General features: G+C 35.6%; 1 protein-coding gene across 1 annotated transcript in view; it reads left to right on the forward strand.

Moving 5' to 3' along the window:
• ADGRV1 (adhesion G protein-coupled receptor V1) overlaps positions 1 to 25,793 on the forward strand; it is a 232,189-nt gene that overhangs the window by 204,859 nt on the left and 1,537 nt on the right. Inside the window, exons 87-88 of the mRNA XM_087715712.1 lie at positions 19,660 to 19,851; positions 23,049 to 23,226. Of these exons, the coding sequence (XP_087571838.1) occupies positions 19,660 to 19,851; positions 23,049 to 23,226 (370 nt within the window). The remainder of the gene's footprint in view (positions 1 to 19,659; positions 19,852 to 23,048; positions 23,227 to 25,793) is intronic.

The raw sequence follows: 25,793 nt of genomic DNA on the forward strand, positions 1-25,793 counted from the left end.
AATTTAGAGTTGTTTTCAAACTGATGCAGAATTCTTGTGCTGGTATTCTTATGCAACATTACAAATAATTCTTTGTGCTGCATCTCACAAAGAATCCTGCAAAACTGAAAAAGGGCAACAAAAATCACAGAAGGTCGGAGTAATTTTCCTACAAAGAAAAGTTTTGACAACTGGGAGGTGGGGGAGGAGGGGTAGTAAAAAGAGGTAGTATAATGAGTCAAAGTACTAGATACTAAATTCAATAAAGCTAAATGATGGAAAATTTAGAAGAGATGAAAAAAGGTACAGCAAGGATGCCCACCATGGACAGGGTTGTAAAACAGTGGTTCTTAACCTTTTTGAAAGAATTGCCCCCTTGAGCCATTGAGGAAGTTATCATTGCCCCCCCTCCCCCAACATAACTTCTCAATCACAACACAGGGAAATAATTCTTCAATTTATACAAACACATTTTCGTTTTCTTTAAAATTGTCATCAGGACATTATTTGATGCAAATAATTTATTTCAATTCTTTTTTCCATATCTCAACTGCGTGAAAAATTCTGATGCCGCCCATCACTTTACTCCCAAACTTCATGATACATGTATTTCATTATTATCTCATTTATTCAAGACACTTAAATGCAATGATCACTAAAAACAAAATTCAATTGCAAGAAAATGAAATGCCCGAAAAAGAACAGTAACATTTAATGATTTAATTACAAGTGAATTTTAAGACTCAAAAAAATATATAAAAAGGGCATAAGAACAAACCGCAATGCAGGAACTAAGAATTTCAAGACGAAAACTCTGACATTAAATTAAGATTTGAGGAAAATATATATTCATGCACATTGTAAAAAGGGTTATAAAGACACAAAGAAATTTTTTACAGAAGGAAAACAACAAAAATCAGAATGACAAATTTAATGCCTTAAACTGAAGAAACACACACACACACACACAAAGTTTACACGAAGAGCACAACAACAAAAAACGAGTAAATATAATATCGAACTGGAGTGCATGCTAAAAAAGTACAATACAAATAGACAGACAAAATGTTTTACAGAGCACAAGAATTCGAAAATGAAGCCAAAAACTCAAACTTGAACGTGAAATCCAATGCCAGCAAATCCGACGATAAGCGCTGAGACAATTATTAACAAAGAAAATGTATGTACACAAAAAGCAAAAAAAAAAAAAAAAAAAAAAAAAAAAGACCATCAATGGCTACCTTGTGCTTGGTGAGCTGATGCCAATTTCTTGATGTCTGGAACCATTTTTGTTAATCTCATTCTTAAATCGCCATGCTCAGTGATCTTCAACATGTTCCTTGACTTAGAAAGGATCAGTTGAATGGCGCTGAAGCCCCTAAGTAAGTGGAAGGAAAGGCTAAAAGAAGCAACTTAACTTCTTCCCACAATATTGGGTAAGTGTTCCTCATTTTCACCCAAAATCTTCGCAGCAGTAACTCTGAAAATGTGATTGGGCTTCACAGTCGTATTCATTTGAAAATGTTTTCTCACAAAGAAGACAAAACTGTACATTGGAAGGAGATGGAATGAACCCCAATTTTAGGTATTCCGCCGAATATTGGCAACACTTCCCCTTCTCGGCCATGTTGAGAGGTCTTTGAAATGAAAGGCACTAACTGCAAATTAAATTTTCGACTGCACTGGAACACTATAAAACACACGTGAACTTCGATAAACCTGGTTTCAACAGTTACGTTGACATTACAGCTGACATCACAGGGGACAGCCACTCTGCATGCAAAGTTTCGAAAGAAGCGCTCACCCCTCCATGACTGCCCATTCTGGCCAATGGCATGCCACTGTATGGGTAGAGTGATAGAGGCTGCTGTGCAACGCTCATGAAGATAAGCGATGCGTATTCACATATGTACAGTGTTCTGTACAGTGTAGCTGTACTGAAGCTAGCTGGAGGAACATTTTAAAACACAGTTCAATCCACTAATAGCGAGCGATCTGATGTTTTTGAACAACAGATATACAGCGGTTCACTGTAGAAAAAAAGTCTCAAAAGTGTCCCCCAAACTTCTCGCTCCATCGCCCCTTCCATTCCTTCACCCCCGCGTCACCCCTTTTTGTTCACCCCCCCAAAAAAACAAAATCGCCCCCTGGGGGGCGATATCGCCCAGGTTAAGAACCACTGTTGTAAAAGACGATTCAACAAATTCCTAGGGGTATACACAACAACAACAAAAAAATTGTACTTCAATGTCTTAATGATTGACAAACGATGACATGTTTGTGTTTTTTTTTTTTTAAAGAAAAATAAAAAAGCTCTCTTAAAACAAATTCCTGGAAATGAACTTCTAATCATGATGAATGTATATGAACCCCAGTTTAGCAGCATGTCCCTTAGAATCAGTGGTCAGAGAACATGAATTGAAAGATGCAACTGGGGTCACAAGCTGATATGTTGGGCTTTGATGGGACAGTACAAGAAGAGAATGAAAGGAGAAGGATTTTTGCTCTGGGCTATATGTTTTCTATGTTTTACCACAGTTTATTTTCAGTGTTCTATTTAAAATTGAAAAAGAAGCTACTGACTTCCAGTGACAGCATCTGGGGAAAAGAGGAAGGAGAAAAATGCTTAAGATAGAGATTTTCTCATGAAGCTGAACTATGATTTAGTGATCTATAGCTGAGGATTTAGCATTAAGGGAAGGAGTTTATCCTTGGTTTACCATTACATCCAAATGCAGCAAATGTATTATAAGCAAAGTGAACAATCTAGGTAAGTAAACATAAATAATCTAAATTTACTGAACAACCTTTTTGTGTTTGAACACTGATGTATTTTTCATCTCACTAATTAGCAGCAAGTAGAGTGAACTTCAGGGATATGATCAGCCTAGGAAAATGTCTACTATACTGTAAATCATACTCTGCAAAATAAAAATGACACAAATATCCAGTCTCTAGGGTGTTTTTCACAGACTTAATTTCAGTCTTTACTCTTTTTGTTACAAAGAGCCAAAGAAATAAATTTATAGGATGCAATTGAAACAAATTATAATATTGTTCAAAAGTTTTGTAGGGAAGCATGTAATTTTCCATAGTCTATATAATCTAGTCTATTATATAGATTCTAGATTGTCTTTATAATGTCTTTAATCTGTCCTTATAATTTCTGTTTCTTCAATATTTAACTTTTTAAAAAACAGTTGTTTTTTTTTCAAAATTATTGTTTATTCTGCATTTTTTATTCTTTCCTTTTCTCCTTTGCTTCCATTTGGCTAATATAATAAATTAAATGGTAACTTTCTTAATTCTTGATGCTGCTAAGAACTATCTATTTTTAGATTCATAAGACAGTTTGCTATTGTCAGCCTTTCCAGGCTTATCAGACAGGAAACACAACTAGATAACCTAATTCTACTTTATTCTAAGGCTTCATTAACAGAATCTTGCAAAACCGAAGATACAAATCACTTTTAACCACCTGAGTGATGTGGAGGGAGGCCTTTCCTAAGTTTCTTCTTCTGACCGTTAATCAGCTGGGGACTCCCCTCCCCACTCTGATCGTTTCCAAGGTTTCCCTTATCTCTCAAGTTCACTCTAATATACTATTACAGATAGATAGTGAACAAGCCAAAACCTAATTATTAAAAATAATTAAGAAAGATATTAAAAATAAAAGAAACTGATGCTCAGTATTATATTTAAATACACTGTGATCTAATCCCAGTTGGAATATTTTGTCATAAAAATCTAATTCTGTTGGAAAAAGCGATTAAAGCCCCTTCTGCAGGTCACTGGCTTAATTCTCCTTATGAGTATTTTTCCCATTTCTGTACAGTGCCCAGTTATAAGAGGAAGTCTGTAGTCATTAGACAAAAATATGTGCTTGATTTAGGCAGTGTTTTCCAGCCATGGGAATTTGTATAAATATCCATTTCTACTTCTAGAATTTCCCAGTCTGCATGGCTATTATCAGCAATAGGTTGTTGGTCCCCACACCTGGAAGTGGCTAAGATCAGAGAGCCCAATTATGAGGAGTTGCAAAATAAAGCTATATGGACAATCCTGTGTGCTCTTAAGCACTTTTTTGTCTTGAATTCCAAAACAGTGCACAAACTTAATGTTTATTTTATTTTATTTGCATTTAATGAGATTTAACAAATATTAGTTTCATTTTATTTAAATAACAGTGTCATTCATACTACAGAGGGACTCTACATGCTACATAAAGTTATTTAGTGGTGAGTGTGATGTTATCTCAGAGTCATCAAATAGGGATGCATTACCTTATTATTATTATTAGTTTGATAGTTCTTCAAAATCATCCTAATTAAAAGATGAATATTGGTGTTATTTCTACATTTAGCACTGATCAACTCTCAGCTAATCACATAATTACATTTCCCCCCCTCTCATCTCTCATTTTTCACCATTTTCACCAATTAAACCACTTTCTGTGTTGGAAATTTTCATCAATGTCTATAATGTCTTCATTGACCATAAAAGAACCCAGGAGAGATAAAATATTGATTCACAAAATTAATTCTCCTGAAAGAAGTGAATATTCCCATACTGCAGTTTTTGTTCTTGTTTTAAGTTACATTTTCTTCTGGAAGGAAATTGAAAAGAGATTAACTTTTGTCTAGACGTCTACCTAGATAAAATCAAGACTTTCTAATCCTGTTTATAACTATACTGATTGGGTGTTGCCTCTTGGATTGCCCAATAAAGTCATGAAGTTGGTAGCAATTTAAGAATATGTTGTGTATAGAGTTTGATGTTGGAAAAGCAAAGTTTCAATCTTCTACTCAGCCACAAAACTCACTGGGTAACCTATGCACATTATTTTTCAACCCAACCAATCTAAATTGGGATGGACATCTTGTAATTCAATTTTGTAAAATAGACCTAGTGTGGATGCACTTCCTTTTCATCACAGCACATGAGTTGTATGAAGGTATGAAATAAGTCTTTGCAGTTGCCTACATCACTGAAGACTATTGTTACTGAGCCCTTTTAAAAATAGTTTTCCCATGCTATCTAGATACTATCCTTATAAGTCCCAAAGGGACCTACTTATAATAGCATTGTCAGGAAACTGTTTCCTTTATACATCATCTGAGGTTGAAAATAATCTAATTTTTCTTTGGAAAGTGTTGTGCAACCAAAGAGGTCAGAACTTAGCACAATAGAAAAAGCATTGTGTTTTCATTATTTTGAATAAAATGTCAAGTGTTGCTTGTTTGCTTTGACAAAGGTCAGCTGGATTAAATTTTTAGAAAGCTCTAAACAAAATTGTGCCATAAGTTCATCAGCAATTTAAATCTCAGAAATGTTTTCTTGTTGTCACAGTGACATGGAAAGTTTTAGTTAGTGATAGTCCCAAGTGATAAACTTAAAAAGAGCTCCTCCCCCCACTTTTTTATCCTTGTGCCTTTTTAAAGGAAATAACAGTTGTTATTATTGTATCATGTTGGATATTTCAATATTTTTTTCATATCTGTGGGATGTGTTTATATTCTTAAAAGCATTTCCAAAAAATAGAGAGGGATATAATATGGTACATATATTGTTCAACAGATACAATTATCAGAGAAAAGTTAATGAAGCCATTATGAAAGAATTTCAGCAGTTGCTATATCTCAAATAGAAGTCCTACATGCAATGAAATAAATATGTATATCTTTTCCATTCATTCACATAGGCTTGAAATCACTTTCTTTTAAGTGGCAGGGCAATTTCAACCTAATTTTTAATTGAGTAAGTCATTAGCGTGGTTTCAGGCTATTTTCTTCAGACTTTGTAAGAACTTACAAATATGCATGGATATTGTGTTTATGACATTGGGTCCCAAAGTACATATAAAAATCACTTTTTATAATGTGGAAACATTAAAATTAAACATTTTTTAGATTTATATTCCACATTATATTCTCCCTTCATTTTCCCTACAACAACAACCATTTGAGGTAAGTTGAGTGGAGAAAAATGCTTATTCATTTAATGCAGTGAAATGCATAAAACAGGAGGCAAGTGAACTTGTGTTAGTCCAGACTTTGTAATAATTGATGCAGAATTAGTTAGCTGTTTTGCCATTCTTAAATTTTCCAAGGACTGATTTCACATTTTCTGAATCATTGAGGAATAGATAGTATTTGGTTAATATCAGAAAAGTTACTTTTTTCCTGCTTTTTACCTTTATTTTGTCACTCTTGCAGATTAATCTGCAGGGTGCAAAATTGAAAGCCTATTTTTTAGTAAAAGAAAACTGCAGTTTAGAGTTGGAGAGAGTCAGGAACTTACCAGTAAATGGAACACCCTCATTTCTTCTTGTTCTGCTCAAATATTTTTCCCCTGTGTTCAATTCTTTAATCACTTCTGATTTTTCATGAAACTGAAAATCCATCATCATTTTTCCAGGATTGTTAGATAGCACCTAATTCTTTGAATTCTTGTAAAATTGTATTTGTGTCATTGATGGTGGTATCTATCCATCTTGTCATCTATTGGCCCTTTTTAATAATCCTCAGTTTTTCCAATCATCAGGGTTTTCTTCAATTTACTATTGCCTTTGCATAATGTCCCAATAAGCTTTAGTTTCCTTTATTTCTGCTTCCATTGAGTGGCCTAGTTTATTTATTTTATTCAATTTATATAAATGCCCATCTCATATCTGCTTCATTTTGCAGCTTCCAAAACTCTCAAGGACAGCACCATATAGAGTATATTACAATAATGCATACAGGAAGTTACAAGGACTTGAGTGATTGAGTGGAAAGTCTTGATTCAGAAATGGGTGCAACTGGTGCACAATTCAAAATTGTGCAAAGACCTCCTAGCCACAACTACCATCTGCTCTCTGAGCAGGAGTCATGAGTCCAGAAGAACCCCATATTGCGTACTAGGTCTTCTGGGGAAATGCAACCCCATCAGAATCAATTACCTTATTGCAGGCCAACCTAGCATTCAGAAGCAACATCTAAAACCCTGGGCCCAGAGGTGGGTTCCTACTAGTTTGCACCGGTAGGGACGGCATGCTTTCCATGCCCCCAAACTAGTTCCCCGGTCGCTGCAACATCTCTTTTTTTTTGACCTTTTAAAATGTTCTGCGCATGCACAGACCTATTTACAAGCAACTGTGCACGTGCGCAAAATGAAATCATGTGCACACCAAACCAGCAGTAATGCTGGCAGAAACCCACCCCTGTCTGGGTCTCAAAAGACCAGGTATTGGAATATAATTCAGGAGGAATTTAGGAGGCTAGAGCACAAAATTGGAGCAAAGCATCGAGAATGCATTCCCCATGAGTGACTTGTATCCTATATCCAATCATATTTCCCCATATATATCAACACCAGAATATTTTGACTCACCACAAGATCTCCTCCTCCCCCCGTTCATAACCTCCAGCACTTAAAACAGGGGATCCACATATCATCATATAGCCAACATACCAAGGGAGGGTTGAGTAAACCCTTGGGCCTTTCAGCCTTTGCTCTCAGCACCTTAAGTTATCCAACAAATTAACTTCCACTCCCTGCAGTAGCCAACAATCCACACAACCCTACCCACCCAGACTCGTACTTCCATCTAGTACTGACTGATATGTTCTTGTTCTATATTGCCCAAAGTATTCTGAATCATTTTGTTGCCACCACTCTTCAAAGCACCTTAGCTAGAAATGGTCACTGCAATTATGGCATTTTAATAGCTGCAATTACTATATTAATTCAGTTGGGAAGCTAAATATAGGCTTATTCTCTTTTCCCAGGAAAGGTCTAAATATAGACCATTCCTGTTATCCATGGAAAACAGTTCTTGCTTTGATTCTTGTATACATAATAAACAATATGAATACTCTTATTGTTCTAATATACTCTGCTGCATATAGAATTTTTTAAATATATATTTGCTTTATGTTGAAGGAAATGCACAATAAAAATAAAACAAATCTGTAATTAAAGATAGGACATGATATAGACCAGATGATTGATAGATTATAGATAGATAGATGATAGACAGATAGACAGACAGACAGACAGCTTGTTAAATATCCCCCCCCCCGACAATGGTTCCCACCTAGCTCCTCTGTTCCGGCGGGAACAGAGGTTTAATCCCATTGGTCAAAGGGTCAGACAGATCCCTTTAAAAGGGGCTGCTGTCCGACCCTTCCTCACTGTATGTTTACCAGACTTGCAATAAAGAGCTATTGTTACTGGAGCCTTGTGTGCCTATCCTTTACCCGATCTAACATAGATAGATAGCAGTGTTGTGCATTGCTTTTCAAAATTAGGTTCTAATGAGTACATTGGGCTAAATTCCCATCTGAATAATCACTGACTATATTGCTGTCTTGGATATTAGTTGAATATCATACATTTTAAAATGAAAGAAAAAACAATTAGGAGGAAAATCACTAGTCTTTATTGATTATGTATTGTTGAATGATAAAATATTGATATCCTTATGCCATCCCGAGAATTTTACCAGCTTGGTGGGAAATCCAGAATTGTTTTTTTAGAGATTACAATATCCTCAGACACTTGTTTAGAAAAATATTTTCTCTAATTAACTTTCCAAGGTTGAAATATGAGATAGTCCTAAGATTTATGACTCTGTAAATCTGACATGATATTTAGCTGTTTTACTTCTTCACTCTTTAGCTTTGCTTTCATAAATATTACTACCAACTAAGAATGAATAGACTATAAATAAATCTTATAAATCCATTTCATTCTATTCCTAGAAGTTTTTTTTTAATATGGATCTAAATGTTTAAGTAACATTGAAATGCATTTTGGATCTACTTTTCACATGAAATGTCTGTTTTAAATCTTAATTTTTAAATGTTTCTAAATCTATTTTATTCCGAAATATTTGTTTATACATAATTATTTAGAGCCAATTCATCAGGTTTCAGGCTAGAGTTCAGCATGGAGACAGAACTGGACACAGTTTCTGAAGAGCTGAGATGGAGATTAAGTGTCCATCATAGTGCTCCTTGATCTACCAGCAGTTTTTATATGATTGACCATAGTGTCCTATTTTGTTAACTTTGGGTTTTGGAGTGGGAGTCACTGTTTTGCAGTGGCTTTTTCTCTGTGTCCAGTTCTAATTGGTGTTGACAAGGGTGAAAAGTGACAGCTGCATAACCCTGACAAAACTGAGTGGCTTTGTTTGACTCCTCTAGTGGAAGGGACTATTTTTCTAAACCCAATGCAGTCTGGGTGTCCTCTTCAATTCACAGTTCCTGCTGAAATGTAGCTTGTGGTCAGGAGTCTTTGTACACATTCATCTTGTCTATCCCATGCATCTGTTTCTGGCCCAGGAGAATCTTCAGGCAGTCACTCATGCCTTAGTCATCATGATTGGATTACTATAATGTAGTCTACATAGGGCTATCCTTGAAGACAACTCAGAAGCTAAAGATGATCAAGAATGCAGCATTGCAGGCAATGATAAATTTTTTATGATATGTGCAACTGTCTCCATTGTCTCATGAGCTGCACTGGTTGCCAGTTGGCTTTCGGGTGCAATTCACAGTACTTGCAATCACCTTTAAAGTTGTTCATGGTATACAGCCTATTCTCCTTATGTTTTCACCTGTACAATGAGATCAGCTAGAGTGAAAACACTTCAGGTTCCATTAAGTAAACAGTGTCATGTTGCAGGATCTAGGAAGTGTGCCTTCTTGGTGAAGGCTGCAATGATATCCTCTGAAGATTCATACTGCTGCCACCTTTTTTCACTTTTCCCAATCTGATTGTTCTTCCAGGCCATCGTCTAGGGCTGTGATGGCAAACCTATGGCATGCGGAGCCATTTGTTAGGGCACACGAAGCATTGCCCTGTCAGTTCCAGTGGGAATGCGTGCGCTGGCCAGCTGACTTTGGCCTTCTTTTAAGGCTCTTTTTCACCCTCCAGAGGCTTCCTTGAACCTCTGTTCAAGTTCGAAAATGGACTTCCAGTTTGCTCGTAGGGCCGTTTTTCGTCCTCTGGAGGCTCCTGAAGGCTCTGGAGGGCAAAAAATGGACCTACAGGCAAACTGGAAATGACTTCCAGTTTGGCTGTAGGGTCATTTTTTTGCCCTCCGGAGGCTTCAAGGAAGCTCCTATAGCCTCCGGAGGGCCTCTGATGGGCTCCTAGAAAGCTTCTGGAGCCTGGAGAGGGCAAAAAAAGTGCATCAAAAGCGGGGGGGGTGTCGTGCTGGTCATGCACACAAATGCGCTGTGGGGGTCGCACGTGCATGTACACTGGGGTTGCGCACATGGTATGAGTGTGGCATGCCCATGCACAACCCTCTGTGCTCCCCACACTTTTGGCACATGATCCAAAACAGATTCACCATTACTGGTCTAGGGTACTCTTTTCTGTTTGCTGTTGGGGGGGGAATATATATTCAGTCATTACCTACTTTCTTGATATACTTTTGTTTTCATTTTTGTCTGTAACCTGCCTAGATTTGCTATGCAGTCAGATAGTCACAAAGAGAAAATAGTAACTTTTTTTGATATGCAAGCTGCATTACACAATTAAGAATATAAATATAAAATGGAGAAGTTAAGTACACTATTATTGGCATCTATGCATTAATCAGTTCCGGATTTAGTATTAAATCCATGAAGAATTTATTCCTTAAACATTTCACTGTCACTTAAGCGTAAAGATATATGAAGCAGTCTTAAAATAAATGAGTCCACCAATCCACCTACTCTAGCATTATGTTCAAAATAACAGCTTCTTCCCAAAGTCCTCTTTATAGGACTTTTTACGTTATCTTCAACCATTTAACTGGAGATGTGTCAGAGAACCGTCTACATGAAGAACACTGTATGATGGAAATACAGCCAACTTAGATTAGACTTAGCTGAGTCACAGCTAACACAGAAACAAATAGGATGCTCCTTCACATGCACTTGTAGAGGGATGACTTCATCTTTACCTTGCATATCTATAGTATCAATCTCTCTTCCCATCTCTAGGGATATTTTAGTGCAGTTGTTTATGACAGCAAACTATTCCTGAGAATAAGAGTTGCGAAGAAGGAGCATGTCTAAATGATTTGTTTACTATTAAGTCCATGAGTCAGATATTTAATCTATGTAAAAAGCCCCCAAACCATTCACCTTCAGTATGGTAGAAAAGAGAATATTTTTATTAAAGAAAAAAGGGGGAAATAATTGCTTTAGGAAATTCTCATAAGTGAAAAGCCAAATTCTTATATTTACTATATGTAGCCAAGGAATATATGCTAGTAAAGAAAAAACATTAGAAAGGATATTTGTTCTATTGGTTACATCCAGCCTAGAAAGATAAGTAACCAAAGAAAATTTAGAGCTTTGTAGGAAAACCACTGCATTCCCTTTCACCTTCCATAAGGCAGTAAAGTTACCAAAAGAAATTTCAAAGCACCTTGAGAAGAATCAGGAAAACAGAACTTGGCTCTTTTTCTCAGTGAAAGAGAACTTTCAGAAAATTGGACAAATTTTGCCAGTTTGATAAGTACTCTGCACCTCCTCTTAAGGCTTTCATTGCTAAAGGTTGGTTTGAGTTTAGAAGGGCTGGCAAATGAAATTTCTGAAGTGAATAAACTTTTTAAAAAGTATTTCAGAATACATTTTGAAGATTCTATTCAAAATGCTGAAATAACTCATTCCTTTGAGAATTTCATATAACATTAATTGTTCTGACCCCCTCCTCCATCCAGTAACGAAAGCCGAGACAAGCTTAAATGAAATGTCCTTTAATAACAAGACCAAAATCTCAGTGGCTGAAAGTCAAGTAAACAAACAGATAAGGACCTTGGCAGCAAGTCCGACAAACCTTGGCAGCAATTCAGACAAACCTTGGCAGCAATCCAGCCTGCCAAGTTAGTTTCTCTTTAGTCAAAGGGTTGACTTCTGCAAGAAGGGCGTGGCACAAGCAGTCTTTTTTATAGTCTGGAGAGGAGCCTAATGACCATCAGCTGAGCGTAATTACCTCCTGTAATTATGTAATTGCTCCTGACGCCGAGTAGCTCTTCGATGGCGTGCATCCAGGAACAATTCACTGTTGGTTTCTGGATCACTCTCCCTTGTCTCACCACCACTGATCCAAGGCTCAGGCGCCACCTGGTGGTCAACCAGTCTCTCTGCACCCTGCTTAGAGTTGGAACCCTGTCCAGTATCCTCTACATCCTCCAGGGCCAACTCATAGGGCCCCTTGCTGTCGGAGTCTGGTGGCAGCTCCAATGGCTCCTGCTGGGCCACAACACTTAACACTATATTCACATGGATTGGGAAAAGGACAAAGCCTCCTGGACTTGTCCCAGTGTTATGAACTGCAGGAGCCATGCCATGTCATCTATACATTATGAAGATCCCTGTAAAGTAGCACTTAGAAAGAGCAATGCCCATGTATCTTTAGAATGACAAAACCAGAATTGTGAGAGTTGTGGTACAATCCCCATTCTTTGGTCATAATGAATCATACAAGGTCATACTGCATGTAAAAAAGGAATTGGGCTTAACCACAATAATGCTTTTATCCCTCTGACTCCTAACCCCCACAAAACCTCTGTCTACATAGATTCACCAAACGCACAAAGGATCTCTAGGAGTTGGTTTAGAGATCCTGGACACAAAGAACAAAGATTGTGAGTTCTAGTTCTGCCATAGTTATGAAACCCAACTGGATGACTTTGAACCAGTCATTCTCTCTCAGCCCAACAAGAGACAAAGTATGTTAGATATGTCTGCCACTTTGAGTTATTTGTAAAAACTATAAAGGCAGAATACAAATAAATAACTAAATGAGTAGATTTCTTTGTTAGTCTGCAAAGTTTCATGATGAGGGGTTGAAGATTTGGGGCACGTTTGTGAAAACTGTGAAGGATGTGATTGTACTCTGGAAACACCTGAGGGGATGTTGGCTAAAAGATGATCAAGATTTGTTAAAAGTTATAGGTTATCTTTAATAAAACTGGGAGTTCAGTGTCACATCTACAGGTATTAGATGGAAGCATCATGGATGTTCTCCATGTGATGAGATTTACTCATCTGCCAAGCTTTATCTTATGGCCACTACGTGGAGCAGTTACTATGTGTAATCAGTTTCAAAGGATTTTAACAGTGCTAGCGGCGTGCCTTTCAGGAGGAAACGTTCCTCCAAGGCCTTAAGATAGTATTCTTATCATTTTTGTCCATACTTTCTATTTTTTTCTTTTTGTTTACATAGATTATCTTTTTGCTGACAATAAAATGTATGCTCACTATTTTGCAATACATACAGAAGCATGTAGAACAAACAAAACATTTAAAACCCTTAGTTAAAAATGTGTACTAAAACTAAAACAAAGTGGCTAATTGGACTTTTCTGAGGAGTGTCTTCTACAATCTACAATAATTTTTCCCCCAGAAATTGTTCTTGTTTTTTGAGGCTTTCCTTGCAATACTCTCATATGAAAGGGTTTAGAGGAAATCAGAAAGGCCTTCTACAATCCGAACATATTGTAGAAGGCCTTTCTGATTTCCTCTAAACCCTTTCATATGAGAGGATTGCAAGGTGAGCCTCAGGCAATGAGCACAATTTCTGGGGGAAAAAATAATGTAGGAAAATAGTATATCTTAACTGGAGTGTAATCATTGGGAAGGTCTTGTGAGAACTCCCAATGCCTGTGATCTTTAATGATGTGCAGGACTGGGATTTTGTAAAGGTCTTATAAAGAATTATATAGCATGCCATTTTACTGGGCTTCAGCATCATTCTATTCTGATGCTCTTGGAAAGAGTCTTCTGGGGAAGGAAGATAGGGACCTGCCAAATCTTTAGAGCTAGGCAGCTATGGGCAGTTGTGCTTTCTTGGTCCCAGTAGATATCAATATTAAGGGAAGGTACCTGGAACACGCCCAACCTATCTGACTGTTAGAATGAAACAGAAATCCACAGGAGAGGAAATCCCACAAATAAGCTGGTCCCATGATATTTGAAGGCAATTAGCAAAATCTTCAGTTGTACACACACACACACACACACACACACACACACACACACACACACTCACACAGACACATCCTGGAAGCCAGTACAGCTGTCATAGCAACAGTATTAATACAAGTAACTTGTGTAGCCCCCAGAACTGTGCACGCCCTGCATTCAGAACCACTTGTGTTTTCCACATGATCTTCAAGAACAGCCCAGTGTAAAGTGAGTTGCAAGATCCAACTGGAAAGTGACTAGAGAATGAGTGACCGTATACAAAGCTTCTTGGTCCAGAAATGGGTGCATGATAGAATAGTCTAGTCCATTCTCAACCATGGAAACTCATTATATAGTATGCTCATACTCCTGCAACAATACATAAGATATTGTGGACTAATATAATGAAACCAGAATGATTTCTACTGGGTTTTATGGACAAGGAATAAGAAAAGAATTATGGGGATAAATATTGTGTATGGTAACTACAGTAACTATGGCAAGATTATTGTATAAAAATAATTGGAAAAGCAAAGAAACACCTAAATGGAAGATTGAATTAATTTGCAGAAATAGTAAAGTTAATCAGTTTGGTCAGAGAAAAGAAAAAAAAATATTTTTCTGAAATATTTTTCGGAAATCTTATATGGAATTTTTGATGAAAGAAGAAAAAATGAATTGATAGTTTGGGGATTTAAAAAAACAGGTTGGAAAAACTTTTATGAGGATAATCAATAGAAGGGCAAAAGACATTATTTCTACTTCCTGTTCCTTTCTTTTTTTGTTTTTCATATTTTATCTTTGTTCGGTATATTTTTACTAAATTGAAAATGTTATAAATGAATGAATAAATAAAACTCACTATATGCCCTTGGACCAATTTCTCTATCTCAGCCCAACCCATCTCAGAGGCTTCTCATTATAAGAAAAATGGAAGGGAGCTTAATGTAGGTTGACAAGTTCATGTAAAAGTTGGTACATCAATCCAATGATCGATCTCTCTCTCTCTCTCTCTCTTCAAATTTCTTCTGTATGTTTTCGCTGTTCCCCAAAATATATTTTACAACATGGCTCTTTCTCAAGAATGTCTATCTATGTTTCAATGAAGTCAAAACTGGAAGATCCCACCCATGCATTGGTTTCCTTTACATCTTCACTTGGAACAATGGACTGGCAATTTTTTATTAGTAAATTAATAGGAAAGATTGAAAATGTAGAGAAGCCTTTATTTCATCTTTCACCTTATGTAATCAATATTGTTTTGTCGAGATTTTAAGGAAGTCCAGAATTTTCTTTAATTCTGTGTAATTTTTGACCCACTTTTGAAACACTGGCATGATTATATTAACAACACATTATTGCTTATGGCTATTCTGAATGTATCCTCAGATCCTCTAAATACACTCATTATTTTTCATTAACATCCAATGCATTCTTTTGATTCATGCTTATGTAAACAGCTTGGCAAACCACATCATCAACCCTGTACATCTTACCGTGATCAAAACATGCATCCAATTATTTTTATTCATTTGCTTGGAAACTTTTTTCTTTCTCTTGCCTCTGTGCTTCTAAGTCCTTTAATGTAAAACTGTTTACCTTTGGGCTTTTCCAGTCCAGAAATCTGTATAAAGTGCTGCAATTACTATTTATTTAAAGTATCTGTCATGTTATGAAAATACCTTTCATTCAGTGTAAAATACAGTAACACATATAAATTAATAACATATTGAATAAATATTAATATTTACATAAATAATAAATACTGAAATATATGAACCAGTGTACATGCATAATATATTACTAACATGATATGGCAAAAAACATCCTGAATCCTAATCAAAGTTATCTCTGCGAAGAAGAATTCTTCTCTCATTCTGTATTTATTAAGGATTTTAGATATCTATATCTATATCTATATCTATATCTATATCTATATCTATATCTATATCTATATCTATATCTATCTATCTATCTATCTATCTATCTATCTATCTATCTATCTATCTATCTATCTATCTATGAGCTTTTTAAATTGAACATTTATTAACTCAGTTCTTAATATGAAGGCAAGTGAAAGAGCATATTTTCTTATTTAAGGTCAAACAATGAGGTAAATAGTTGTTTCAAGCATTTAGTATGGCTTTTTATATGTATGCATATAGTTATGTATGTTGCAGAACTTACGTGTAAATTTTAAAAAGAAACTTAGAAAAAAATAAACCCAACTTTTTAAAAACCTTACCTCACATTTCTTAGAAGACAAATTATTATACTCCAACAGGATCAGTCTTCACATTAATGCTAGCTAAACATGGCAAAGGAAAACTGCAAATTACTACATACTATTTAGGAATAATGAAATATAACCTAAAATGCATGTCATGAATATATAAATAAAAGAAATATTAACCTGACATATAATCAAGGACAAATGCATACATTATTTCTTTCATTCTCAATCCATTTAGGGATGGAACTGCTAATATCTAATCTGCCTCTCATTTGTTTCTCCTTAATATACCCCCTTTCTTAGTATAATTTTATTCTTTTGAATATCATCTTGACTCACACATACATGGAGTTGTTTGCTAGCAATGTAAGTAAAAAGTAAGCCAGAGAGGAAATGTGCAAGTGCACACAAGTCCTACCCTGTTTTATCAGGATTCATGATTATGGGAAATTGTTCAATCAAACCCTCTTTCAATTCCTTGCAAGCTAAATGCAAAGAGTTACTGGGGGCAGATTTTGCATGCAGGCCCAGAAGATAAAGGGTATGACTAAATATTAGGTGGAGAACTTCCCTTACAACTGGATCCCAGAATGATATACATATACACACTCAAGTGTACGTAAGCTAATAACATGTTTAACCTGTCCTGTGTATTCCATAAAACTTTCAATGATTTCCCAATCCATCTTTTTATTTCAAGTACTTTGGCATGAGTTGTTCCTAGATCAAGAATAGGAACCTCAAACCTATGACCTAATTTGCCCACAAAAGCAAACTATTTCAAATTTGGCCAATAGACATGCTCACTGTCTGTACCACCCCCAAAGAATCAGCCATCTGAAACATTTGCAAGTGCTCTTGGGTTGGGGCCTTTCTTCTAAATAAGAAGTATTTCTCCTTTAGGAAACAAGGATAAATCTATGTTATTTTATGCATGCCAACCAAAATAGGCATTTAGCAGAGCATTTATTTGTTTGTTTGTGCATTTATTTATTTGTTTGTTTGTTTGTTTATTATTTATTTATTTATTTATTTATTTAAACAAACTTGTATGCCACCCATCCTTTTAAAAGCAGGTTAGAGACATTCAATTATAATTCACTATAAAGCATTAAAATAATAAGGAACATAAATTTAACATTCAATTAAAATGATTGGTAGATTTTGATAAGATTTTTCTTCACGTTTATCTCCTATATGGAGAAAAGTGGAGCTGGTGGGTATTTCTTTGCATTAAGTAAGAATGAAGACAAATTCCAATTTAAGATATGGGAAATAGTTCAATGGAGCGAGTATTAATCTTTCTGCTCCATCAAGTGGTTGTCACAAATGTCACCCAGTCCATAAAACCGGGAAGGAACTATATGCAAATATCAGACATGTTTCAGATCCTACCCCTGTCCTTGATCATCCTCTGGAGGATTATTTCCCAGTTCTGGCTGAAAATATATTAGCAAATACTATTAGTTATATTAATTAAAGAGATTATATAATGCTTTGAAAAAGAAATTACATTTGGGGACACTCAATCCTGTAATAAAACCAATAGACTATGATTATTTTTGGCCTTTTGTAATGTTTCTAATTGGGAGTAGGAACCAATCTTTGGGTGGTTTTAGAATTAGCCATAAAAGTACTGTATAATAAAATATTTTATTTAGAAGTATTGAGGGTAGATGCATAAATTAGATATATCTTCTCTGTAATGTAAATACAAGTATTTCATAGTTTTTGAAGATGTCATTCTGTAGTAGATAGCGCATGGTGATGGAATTTTTTAGAACAGTTTCAACAACAAAATAGCAGGAAAAACTGCACAGATCTACTTGTGGTCTGGTTTACTATATCAGAAATAACTGTGATTTACAAGTTTGGACTCAATTCTGGCAGTTTCTATGCAGATTGTTTTTCTATCTCCCATGCTGTTAATCCATCTTTGCAGTTGGTAGTGTAATATACAAAGTGTTTTTCATATATAATGCTTCCTTTGGTAATTATAAGAATAACACCATAGTATCCTAACTGTAGCATTTAAACCACAAAATACATTTAATACATTTAATAAATAAATCCAAAATACTGCCAAAATATTCAAGAAGGCAAAATCATTGTTTTTTTTACTTTTTTCCTGCTTTTTATAAAAAGCATAAATGATAATATTAACTTTCTGTCTCCTCTATGGGAACAGTTCATGTGGTATTTTACAATTTGGAACTGTAATGGATTGTATTTAAGGAAATAAACTGAATATGAATTGAAGACCTAGATGTGCTTTTTCTATGTTCAAAGTATTGAAGGTGGATAGGTCTTGGTAAAGGCATATTGCCTATATGAAAGAGTCATGAAAAGAAATTGCTGCTGTTGGGAAGGGACCTATTATTTACCACTCTAGTTTAATCAAAATAAGGACTAGGGGTGATGTGACAGTGTTCCAATATCCAAGGGGCTGCCAGAAAGAAGAGGGGTCAGTCTATTGTCCTGAAGGCAGGACAAAAAGCAATGGATGGAAACTAATCAAGGAGAGAAGCAACCTAGAACTAAGGAGCAATTTCTTGAATTATAACTATTAGAACTATTAACTATTAACTGTTAGAACTATTAACCAATGGAACAACTTGCCTCCAGAAGTTGTGGGTGCTCAACATTGGAGGTTCTTAAAGAAGAGATTGGACAACCATTTGTCTGAAGTGGTGTAGGGTTTCCTGATTGAGCCAGAGGTTGGACTAGAAGACCTCCAAGGTCTGTTATTCCTTAACAGCTTTCTCCCTCAAAAAGACAATCGGGAAGAAGCTAGATGAAAGGATCTAGAATCCAGAGCCTCAGTATTATGTTAAAATTGACTCCATGACAGTTGCTGAATGTTAAAAAGCTTGCAGGGTATAAACTGCACAAGCAACATTTTAAATGCATGCATTATATTTTCTTCTGTTTTTTTTTGTTATGTTATGAACCTATAATTGGGAACAGTTTGCTATTAAGATGGTGCAGAAATATTTTAAAATAGGCAATAAAGGCAAAACAGTTTTAAGATAGAGCTTATTTGAAGCTGAAACATGTTCTTTAAACCCTGACCAGTGTTTTTATGATGTTGAACTTATGATTTGAAACTAACAGGTCAGTAAAAATACTTTATCTGATAATAAATCATCGCAAGCTTGGCTCTCTATCAGCCACTTCTGATTTCCTTGCTGTTATTTTGGAGCTGAACCATTGTTCTACTTTTGCTTTGCTTCAACAATAAGTGATTTTAAACAGAAACACATCATCTTAATCTAAACTATCTCATTATGTTCATGGAGGTTATTTTCCAAGGCAATAATTTATACTGACAGCTTCTCTTGCATTTTAATTTATATTATAATCATATGGATAGTCATTGGTTCTAAATCTTGATATCCTGAATATATAGATTTCTTAAATGTGTTCTGCATTAAACATCTGTGCATTTCATACATAGATGCCTGAGTTTTCTTTGCTCCCTCTTCTGTCTTTTAGGGTCTTTATGTCTTTGTGGTATATTTCATTTTACACAACCAACTCTGCTGCCCTGTGAAAGCCAGCTATACAGTTGAAATGAATGGAAATACTAGCTCGAGTTCTACATTTTTCACTCATGGAAGTGGAATGCCGTTGGCAGGGGAAGAAATCAGCAAGTCTACTCAAAATCTTATTGCTGCTATGGAAGAGGTATCTTCATTATTTTATCTTTACAAACAAATATCCTAACAGCTCATATAGTTTCCACATTGATTTTATTAATTGATAAGTTTTACCTCTTACATTTCAGTCAGGAGTTCAAGAGTGGCATCCAGCAAGCATTCTCGGATATATATCTATTTTCTCACAACCAGAACCCTGTGAGGTAAATTAGACAGGGAGAGATTAGCCAGCCCGAAGTCACCAAGTGAGCTTCTGTGGATAAGGGTAGACTAGAATCTTTTTACATACAAGGTCAATTTCTGATCAAAAAGGACATTGAGAACATAAAATGCTTAGTAAAGCTCAACTGTAAATAATAAAAGATTTACAGTGCAACTCTGTAGAATTTCCTTTTTAAATAGTTCATAGTTGAATATTTGTATTCCTCAGAAAACTCACTGGATCCAGTGGATATTTCCCAAATTTTTCATTATAGATTGCAGTTATGTCCTCAATTGCTTGGCGGAGTAGCCCCCCCCTCTTGAAGTCAGTGGGGTTTGTATCCCAGCATGTAATATCAATATTAACAGTTGCATAAGAAAGAAGTTTAAATGACAATGCAAGGAACAACAGCACTTTTTCTTTTCTCATTTATAAGCCAACAAAAAAATCTCATTGGAAGAATGAGTTGGGCACTCTTGGGAGCTCTATTGTAGTGATGCCTTTACCCTTGCCAAATTTCATGCTGACTGTCATATGTACCTGAGCAATTAGTTTCTGTTTGATCTTAATCCACAGGTCAGGAGAATGAGCAAAACAAAGAAGGTGCCACCTTCTGCCTCCAGGCCATTTCAGGCTTCCTATAAACAGGTCATCGGATTTATCTAGAAAATAGAGCTGTAAAGTATACATATGTCAGAAGCATCATATGCGTATTATTTTCAGCAATTCTGCTCTGTTTCAAAATGCTACCTCCGTTCCATTTCAAAATTCAACCCATTCACACCCTATTACAATTGCAAGATTAAGTAATTTAAAAAGTACAGAAAGGGATCTAATTGTGAGTCAGCCAAAGGGAGTGAATATGCTCTTGATGGTGGAAAGTTGGATCTTAGAAAATATTCTAATGGCAAGTGGTCTATAAAATGATATACATAAAGCATCTGCACATTGCCGTGTTGCCATAGCTCATTATGCTTAACTAACATTTATGTTGCTGGAGCTCTTTGATCCAGACACCAAGATGCCAGTAACTGGACTTTTTTTTTTTTTTTTTTGCAGCTGGGCACAAATAAGCTTTCAAAAATTATCCACTAAATTTGTTGGCAAAGTAGGTTGGAATAGGAAATTTCCCAACGATCTTCAGGAAAAGAAAAATTCTTCAATATTATTTTAACGTACTTGTTCCTTCTTGATGACAGTTGCCTCACTATTTAAAAAAATGCAAAAGAATTCTTTAATTACAACATTCCTTAAATTTAATTGAAGTTCTGGAAGCCAGAAAGATGATTACATCATGAGAGGCACAACATTCTCTCATGCATCTTGGCCACCTCATAATTAAAGAAGTATATGACCTTACCATGGCCTCTTATCTATCCCAAATCATCCCAAGAGTAAGAGTAATTCATCCTAGATCATATATGTACATTCATTTTTTGATATAATTTCTTATCAGTTTTTGTCTAATTCAATATACTACATTCAATATTTAAAATCAGTCTGTTTGCCCAACAAAGTCCAGATAAAAGTGGTTTGCAATTAAGAATAATAAATCCATTCCCGAATCTTTCCCAGTCCTCCTAAGAAAAATCAGTTTGTCACTTCTCCATGTCAGACTTCTTCTATTGCAAACAAATGCAGATTTGAAGTTCAAAGAGTTGTATGGAATCAACTTCAGTTCTACCTCTGTACATTCGATATCTCTTTGATCTTTGAATCTTTAAGATCCCCTTTCCAAATGGATCCATGTCCATCCAAAAGTCATCTTTGGGTCATTCCCGTTCAATTCCAGGTAGCAACCAGAAAATCTGCAAAATCAGCAGATTACCGGTAAGAGAGAAAAATCTCCTTACCATTCAGCAGCCATATTGGGGAGGAGCTCCTCTTGAGGAGGAGATCCAATTATTTAAAAATAATTCTATTACTAACCACTCCTTCTGATATAAGTAGTCATTATAGCAGAAAGCAAGACTTGCCCATCTTCTGAAAAGCCATTAAGAAGGACATGACACAAGCACAAGGTTATTGTTACAGAAAAGGGGCCTCTTCTTTCTCCACACTAATTACCATTCCTGAGGTGTTCAGAGATGCTGGAGGATCTTTGACTTTCACCTCAGTGGGCAATCAGTGTTGACTGAAATAGAACCAGTCTTCACATGTCCAGAGGGTCTCGGACTATAAGGCAGCCTTGTAGTTGCTGCTACAGTATTGCTGACAACTCTGCCTCTTTTTCTTTGAACATCTGTTGTGGAGTTACAGAATCCAAAGTGGGATAAATACATAAATCCAAGGCCAGTTTGATATCAGTTATGCATTCTATATTTTCTGTTTGTAGATCTACCAATTATTATTTCACAAAGAAAGTAACTTTCATCTTGTATATCTATCAAATTATTATTTTATCAAGAACAGCCTATGTATCCCTAAAGGAATTTGTGGCTAGACTTAGAGAAACAGCCTTTCCTTGATAGTGGTATTTTTGGTAATATCAAACATTAGTCCCATTTAATTTGTGGGCCTGACCTAGCCATTAGGTAAAAGTATCATTAAAAGGTCCGAATTCTTATTTCTCAATATTGAACTGATTTTTACTGAGAAAGGAGAGAGTTTTGTGGAATTGTGTAACTTAGGATCCAGCATAATTTGACCAATTGGTATACAAAATGCATTTAGACAAGGAGGTGGGCATTTGCTACTTTACATCAGATAGCAAAATCTTTGTCCATCTCTTCTGTTTTGGCATTGGGAAATGCCATAATGCAAAAGGAAAAATCTGTTGCTCTAATTCCTTTGACTAAATACATTGCTACGACCAGGATAATTTGGGGTCAGCCTATCGCATCTAAATTACGATAATATTTTCCTCAGTTGCCAAAATAAGTAAATAACGATGAAGGCATCATTTGCTGTTTGAGGGATTCCTTAGTCTAGCGAACCAATAACATCATTAGGAAGATAACACAGAGTGATTTTTTTGTGGCATTCTATATAAATAAACTGTACACTTAATGCTTTTTCTAAAGATGCCAGCAGACTGGGAGAGGGCATCCCCAAGAACAGGCACCGAGGCCAGGGCTGTTTTTAAGCAAAGCCCACAGAATGGCAATGCCTACATAGCTGCTGGAGGATTTAGGAGCAGTTCTTTGATGGCAGATGAAGAATCACAAGAGTTTGATGATTTAATATTTGCTTTAAAAACTGGTAAGTGCAATATATCCCCCTTTCTAAATAATCAGATATGATTTTTTTGCAATTGTAAAAAAAAATTAACTGTTCATATCAAAGTAAAAAGTCTGTCTTGTGCTAAACTTAATATGTGTTTTATTTAAAGAACAAAAAAGGCAAATTTAATGAAAACACGTTTAGCCTATATCAGGAAAATAGAACGTGCTTTATTATTGTAAGTGTTTGAAATTTAGAATGAAAAAGTAAACATTATTCTTATATGAGCCACAAGCTACTATTTCAGATATAGAAATGCTACATATATCCAATTTATATGGATCTAATTTCACATTTATATGGAAGCAATTGCAGATGAATCAGAAATATGGTCATGGACTGTGCAATTATGCCATCTTGCTGAGTTAGGCTCCTCATAGTTATTTGAAGAAGATTAACTATCGTCTAAGAACCAGATTAAGATTAATTCTAAGTAAAAGATGGAGAAAATCAGTCGCAGAGTGTGAAAGTATGTCAAAGAAGACACTGTTAGGATTTCTTGGACATCCAGAAAATGAAATTTATGGGTTTCTAGAAGAGTGGCAAGTCAGCATTCCATTCATCAGCTGTCTTGCACTTTAATTCCCAATCAAACATATGACCACTAATACTTTGGGAGGCTACATCACTTGCCAACTTCACAGCTGTCTTAATTTGAAGGGACAGGTTTTCAAGCTTACAAATATGAATATGACTACTGACTTCAAAAGAGCACTTGTATTTCTAGTTTATATACATCCTGGTTACACGTAGCAGAATACAAGCCAATCCTGATTATGTTTTGCATGGATCACTCAGTAGCATAACATTTTCTCAGACTGATTTGTTTGGAACATTGATAATTGCACAGCAAAACATGGCAACAAATGATACGACTGTAACACTGCTTAGAAATATATGTATGTGTGTTTACTGTGTGAAAAGGATAAGTGCCAAGTTATGTAACTTTTTAAAAAGTGCTAATTAAACTGGGGTCAAACTATGAGTGCCCTGAAGAAATATTTCTAAGTGTTTTGTGTCACATAGGCAGAAAGACTAGATTGGCTACCTAAATTCATCTTAAACTTGCTGTACAGGTACTGTGAGTTTCTTAGGCAAACAGGCACCTGGAAGACCTTTGAGCCATAATCTGCATTTGGTTTCATTGGTGTTCTTAGAGTAAATTCAGATAGGCCCTTGTTTATTCATGAAACTTTCACAGCTGAACTATAGTGTTTCATTCCCTTGTTAAACAAAAATAAATAAATAATTAAAATTATTTACTGTTTAAAGTAAATACTAAATGAAAGGAGAAACTCTCAGTTCTGCTAAAGTTACCAAAACGAAAATAACAGTTAATTGTTTATGCTTCCCATAAAAAAATCTTCTTGGGTGTGTGTAAACATGAAACAGTTGAGAAACTACCAATAATATAATACAGGTTTTTAAACATATAAAAAAGGCGTGATGAGATTTAATGTTCATTTACCCACTGCAGTTGTAGATACCACCACACTGATTTCGCAAGGCCAGAAGATTGTAAACCTACTTCAGATTTATAATTCCTGGTTAGACTGGAAAGCAATGTTAAACATACAGTATATCTCAGCGTTTTCTTTTTTGACTGCAAGTTGGGCTCAATTGACAAAGACGCATGAGACACCAACTTTAGCATTAGTGCTGAAAATGTGCAGACAATGTTTTCTCAAAAATCACAGTGTGAAGTCATTACACCATCTTACAGGGCCTCATTGTTTGAATTTGAGAACACGCTGCCCCTAAGAACTCTTAACTATTTTGTGGTAAACACTTCTAGATAAAAGCTTAACTGGTCTGTACATTTCTCTACCCTCCAAAAAACTATTTTTTGGAACCTATCTTGATTAACCCCTCTCACTGAGAGATTTTTAGAAGGCACCCAGATTTCATCATCATTATCTTCCATTTTAATCTTCCTGGGTCTTCAATCACCAATTCTTTTTTTCCCCTTCCCACTAAACAACTGTGAAGAAGGAAAAGATTGAAAAAAGGAACATTGCTTGCCTAATGATAGCTGTAGGAACCCATCTTGTAAAGCATATTTAAATCATTTGATTGGATGGAGAACATTGTAACTTGATCATGTCATCTGCTGTGTCATAGAATTAAAAAGAGACAAATAATCACTGTCCATATATAACAAAGCAACTTAATATGCCACATTTTCTGTCTTGTGTGTTTTATTAATTGCTAGTTTAAAAAAGTGGTAATATTCCTGCAAACATAGCAGATTCCAAATGCAGTGAGCCAGGTTTATTGCTGGTACAGCTCCTTTGAAACCTATGCATTTGCAGCAGAAATAATTTTGCCCAGTCCATTGAATATTTGCAGCCTTTGCTCATTTGTAGCTGGTTTTACTGGCAAGTGATGTCTGGAATTAATCTCTTTTGACATTACCATGTTTAATTATGCTTGCATGCACTTCTGCACTTCTGCCTAAATAGGATTTGCAAGTCTTGAAATGTCTAAGTAGGGGTTGGGCAGTTTTTAAATGTTTTATTTACTTGTCCTAAGACCAAAAGCACAGT

This window comes from Thamnophis sirtalis, unplaced genomic scaffold (assembly GCF_051295495.1).
Source record: "Thamnophis sirtalis isolate CommonGarterSnake01/CBP01778 unplaced genomic scaffold, rThaSir2_p1.2 scaffold_5, whole genome shotgun sequence".
Classification (NCBI taxonomy): Eukaryota; Metazoa; Chordata; class Lepidosauria; order Squamata; family Natricidae; genus Thamnophis; species Thamnophis sirtalis.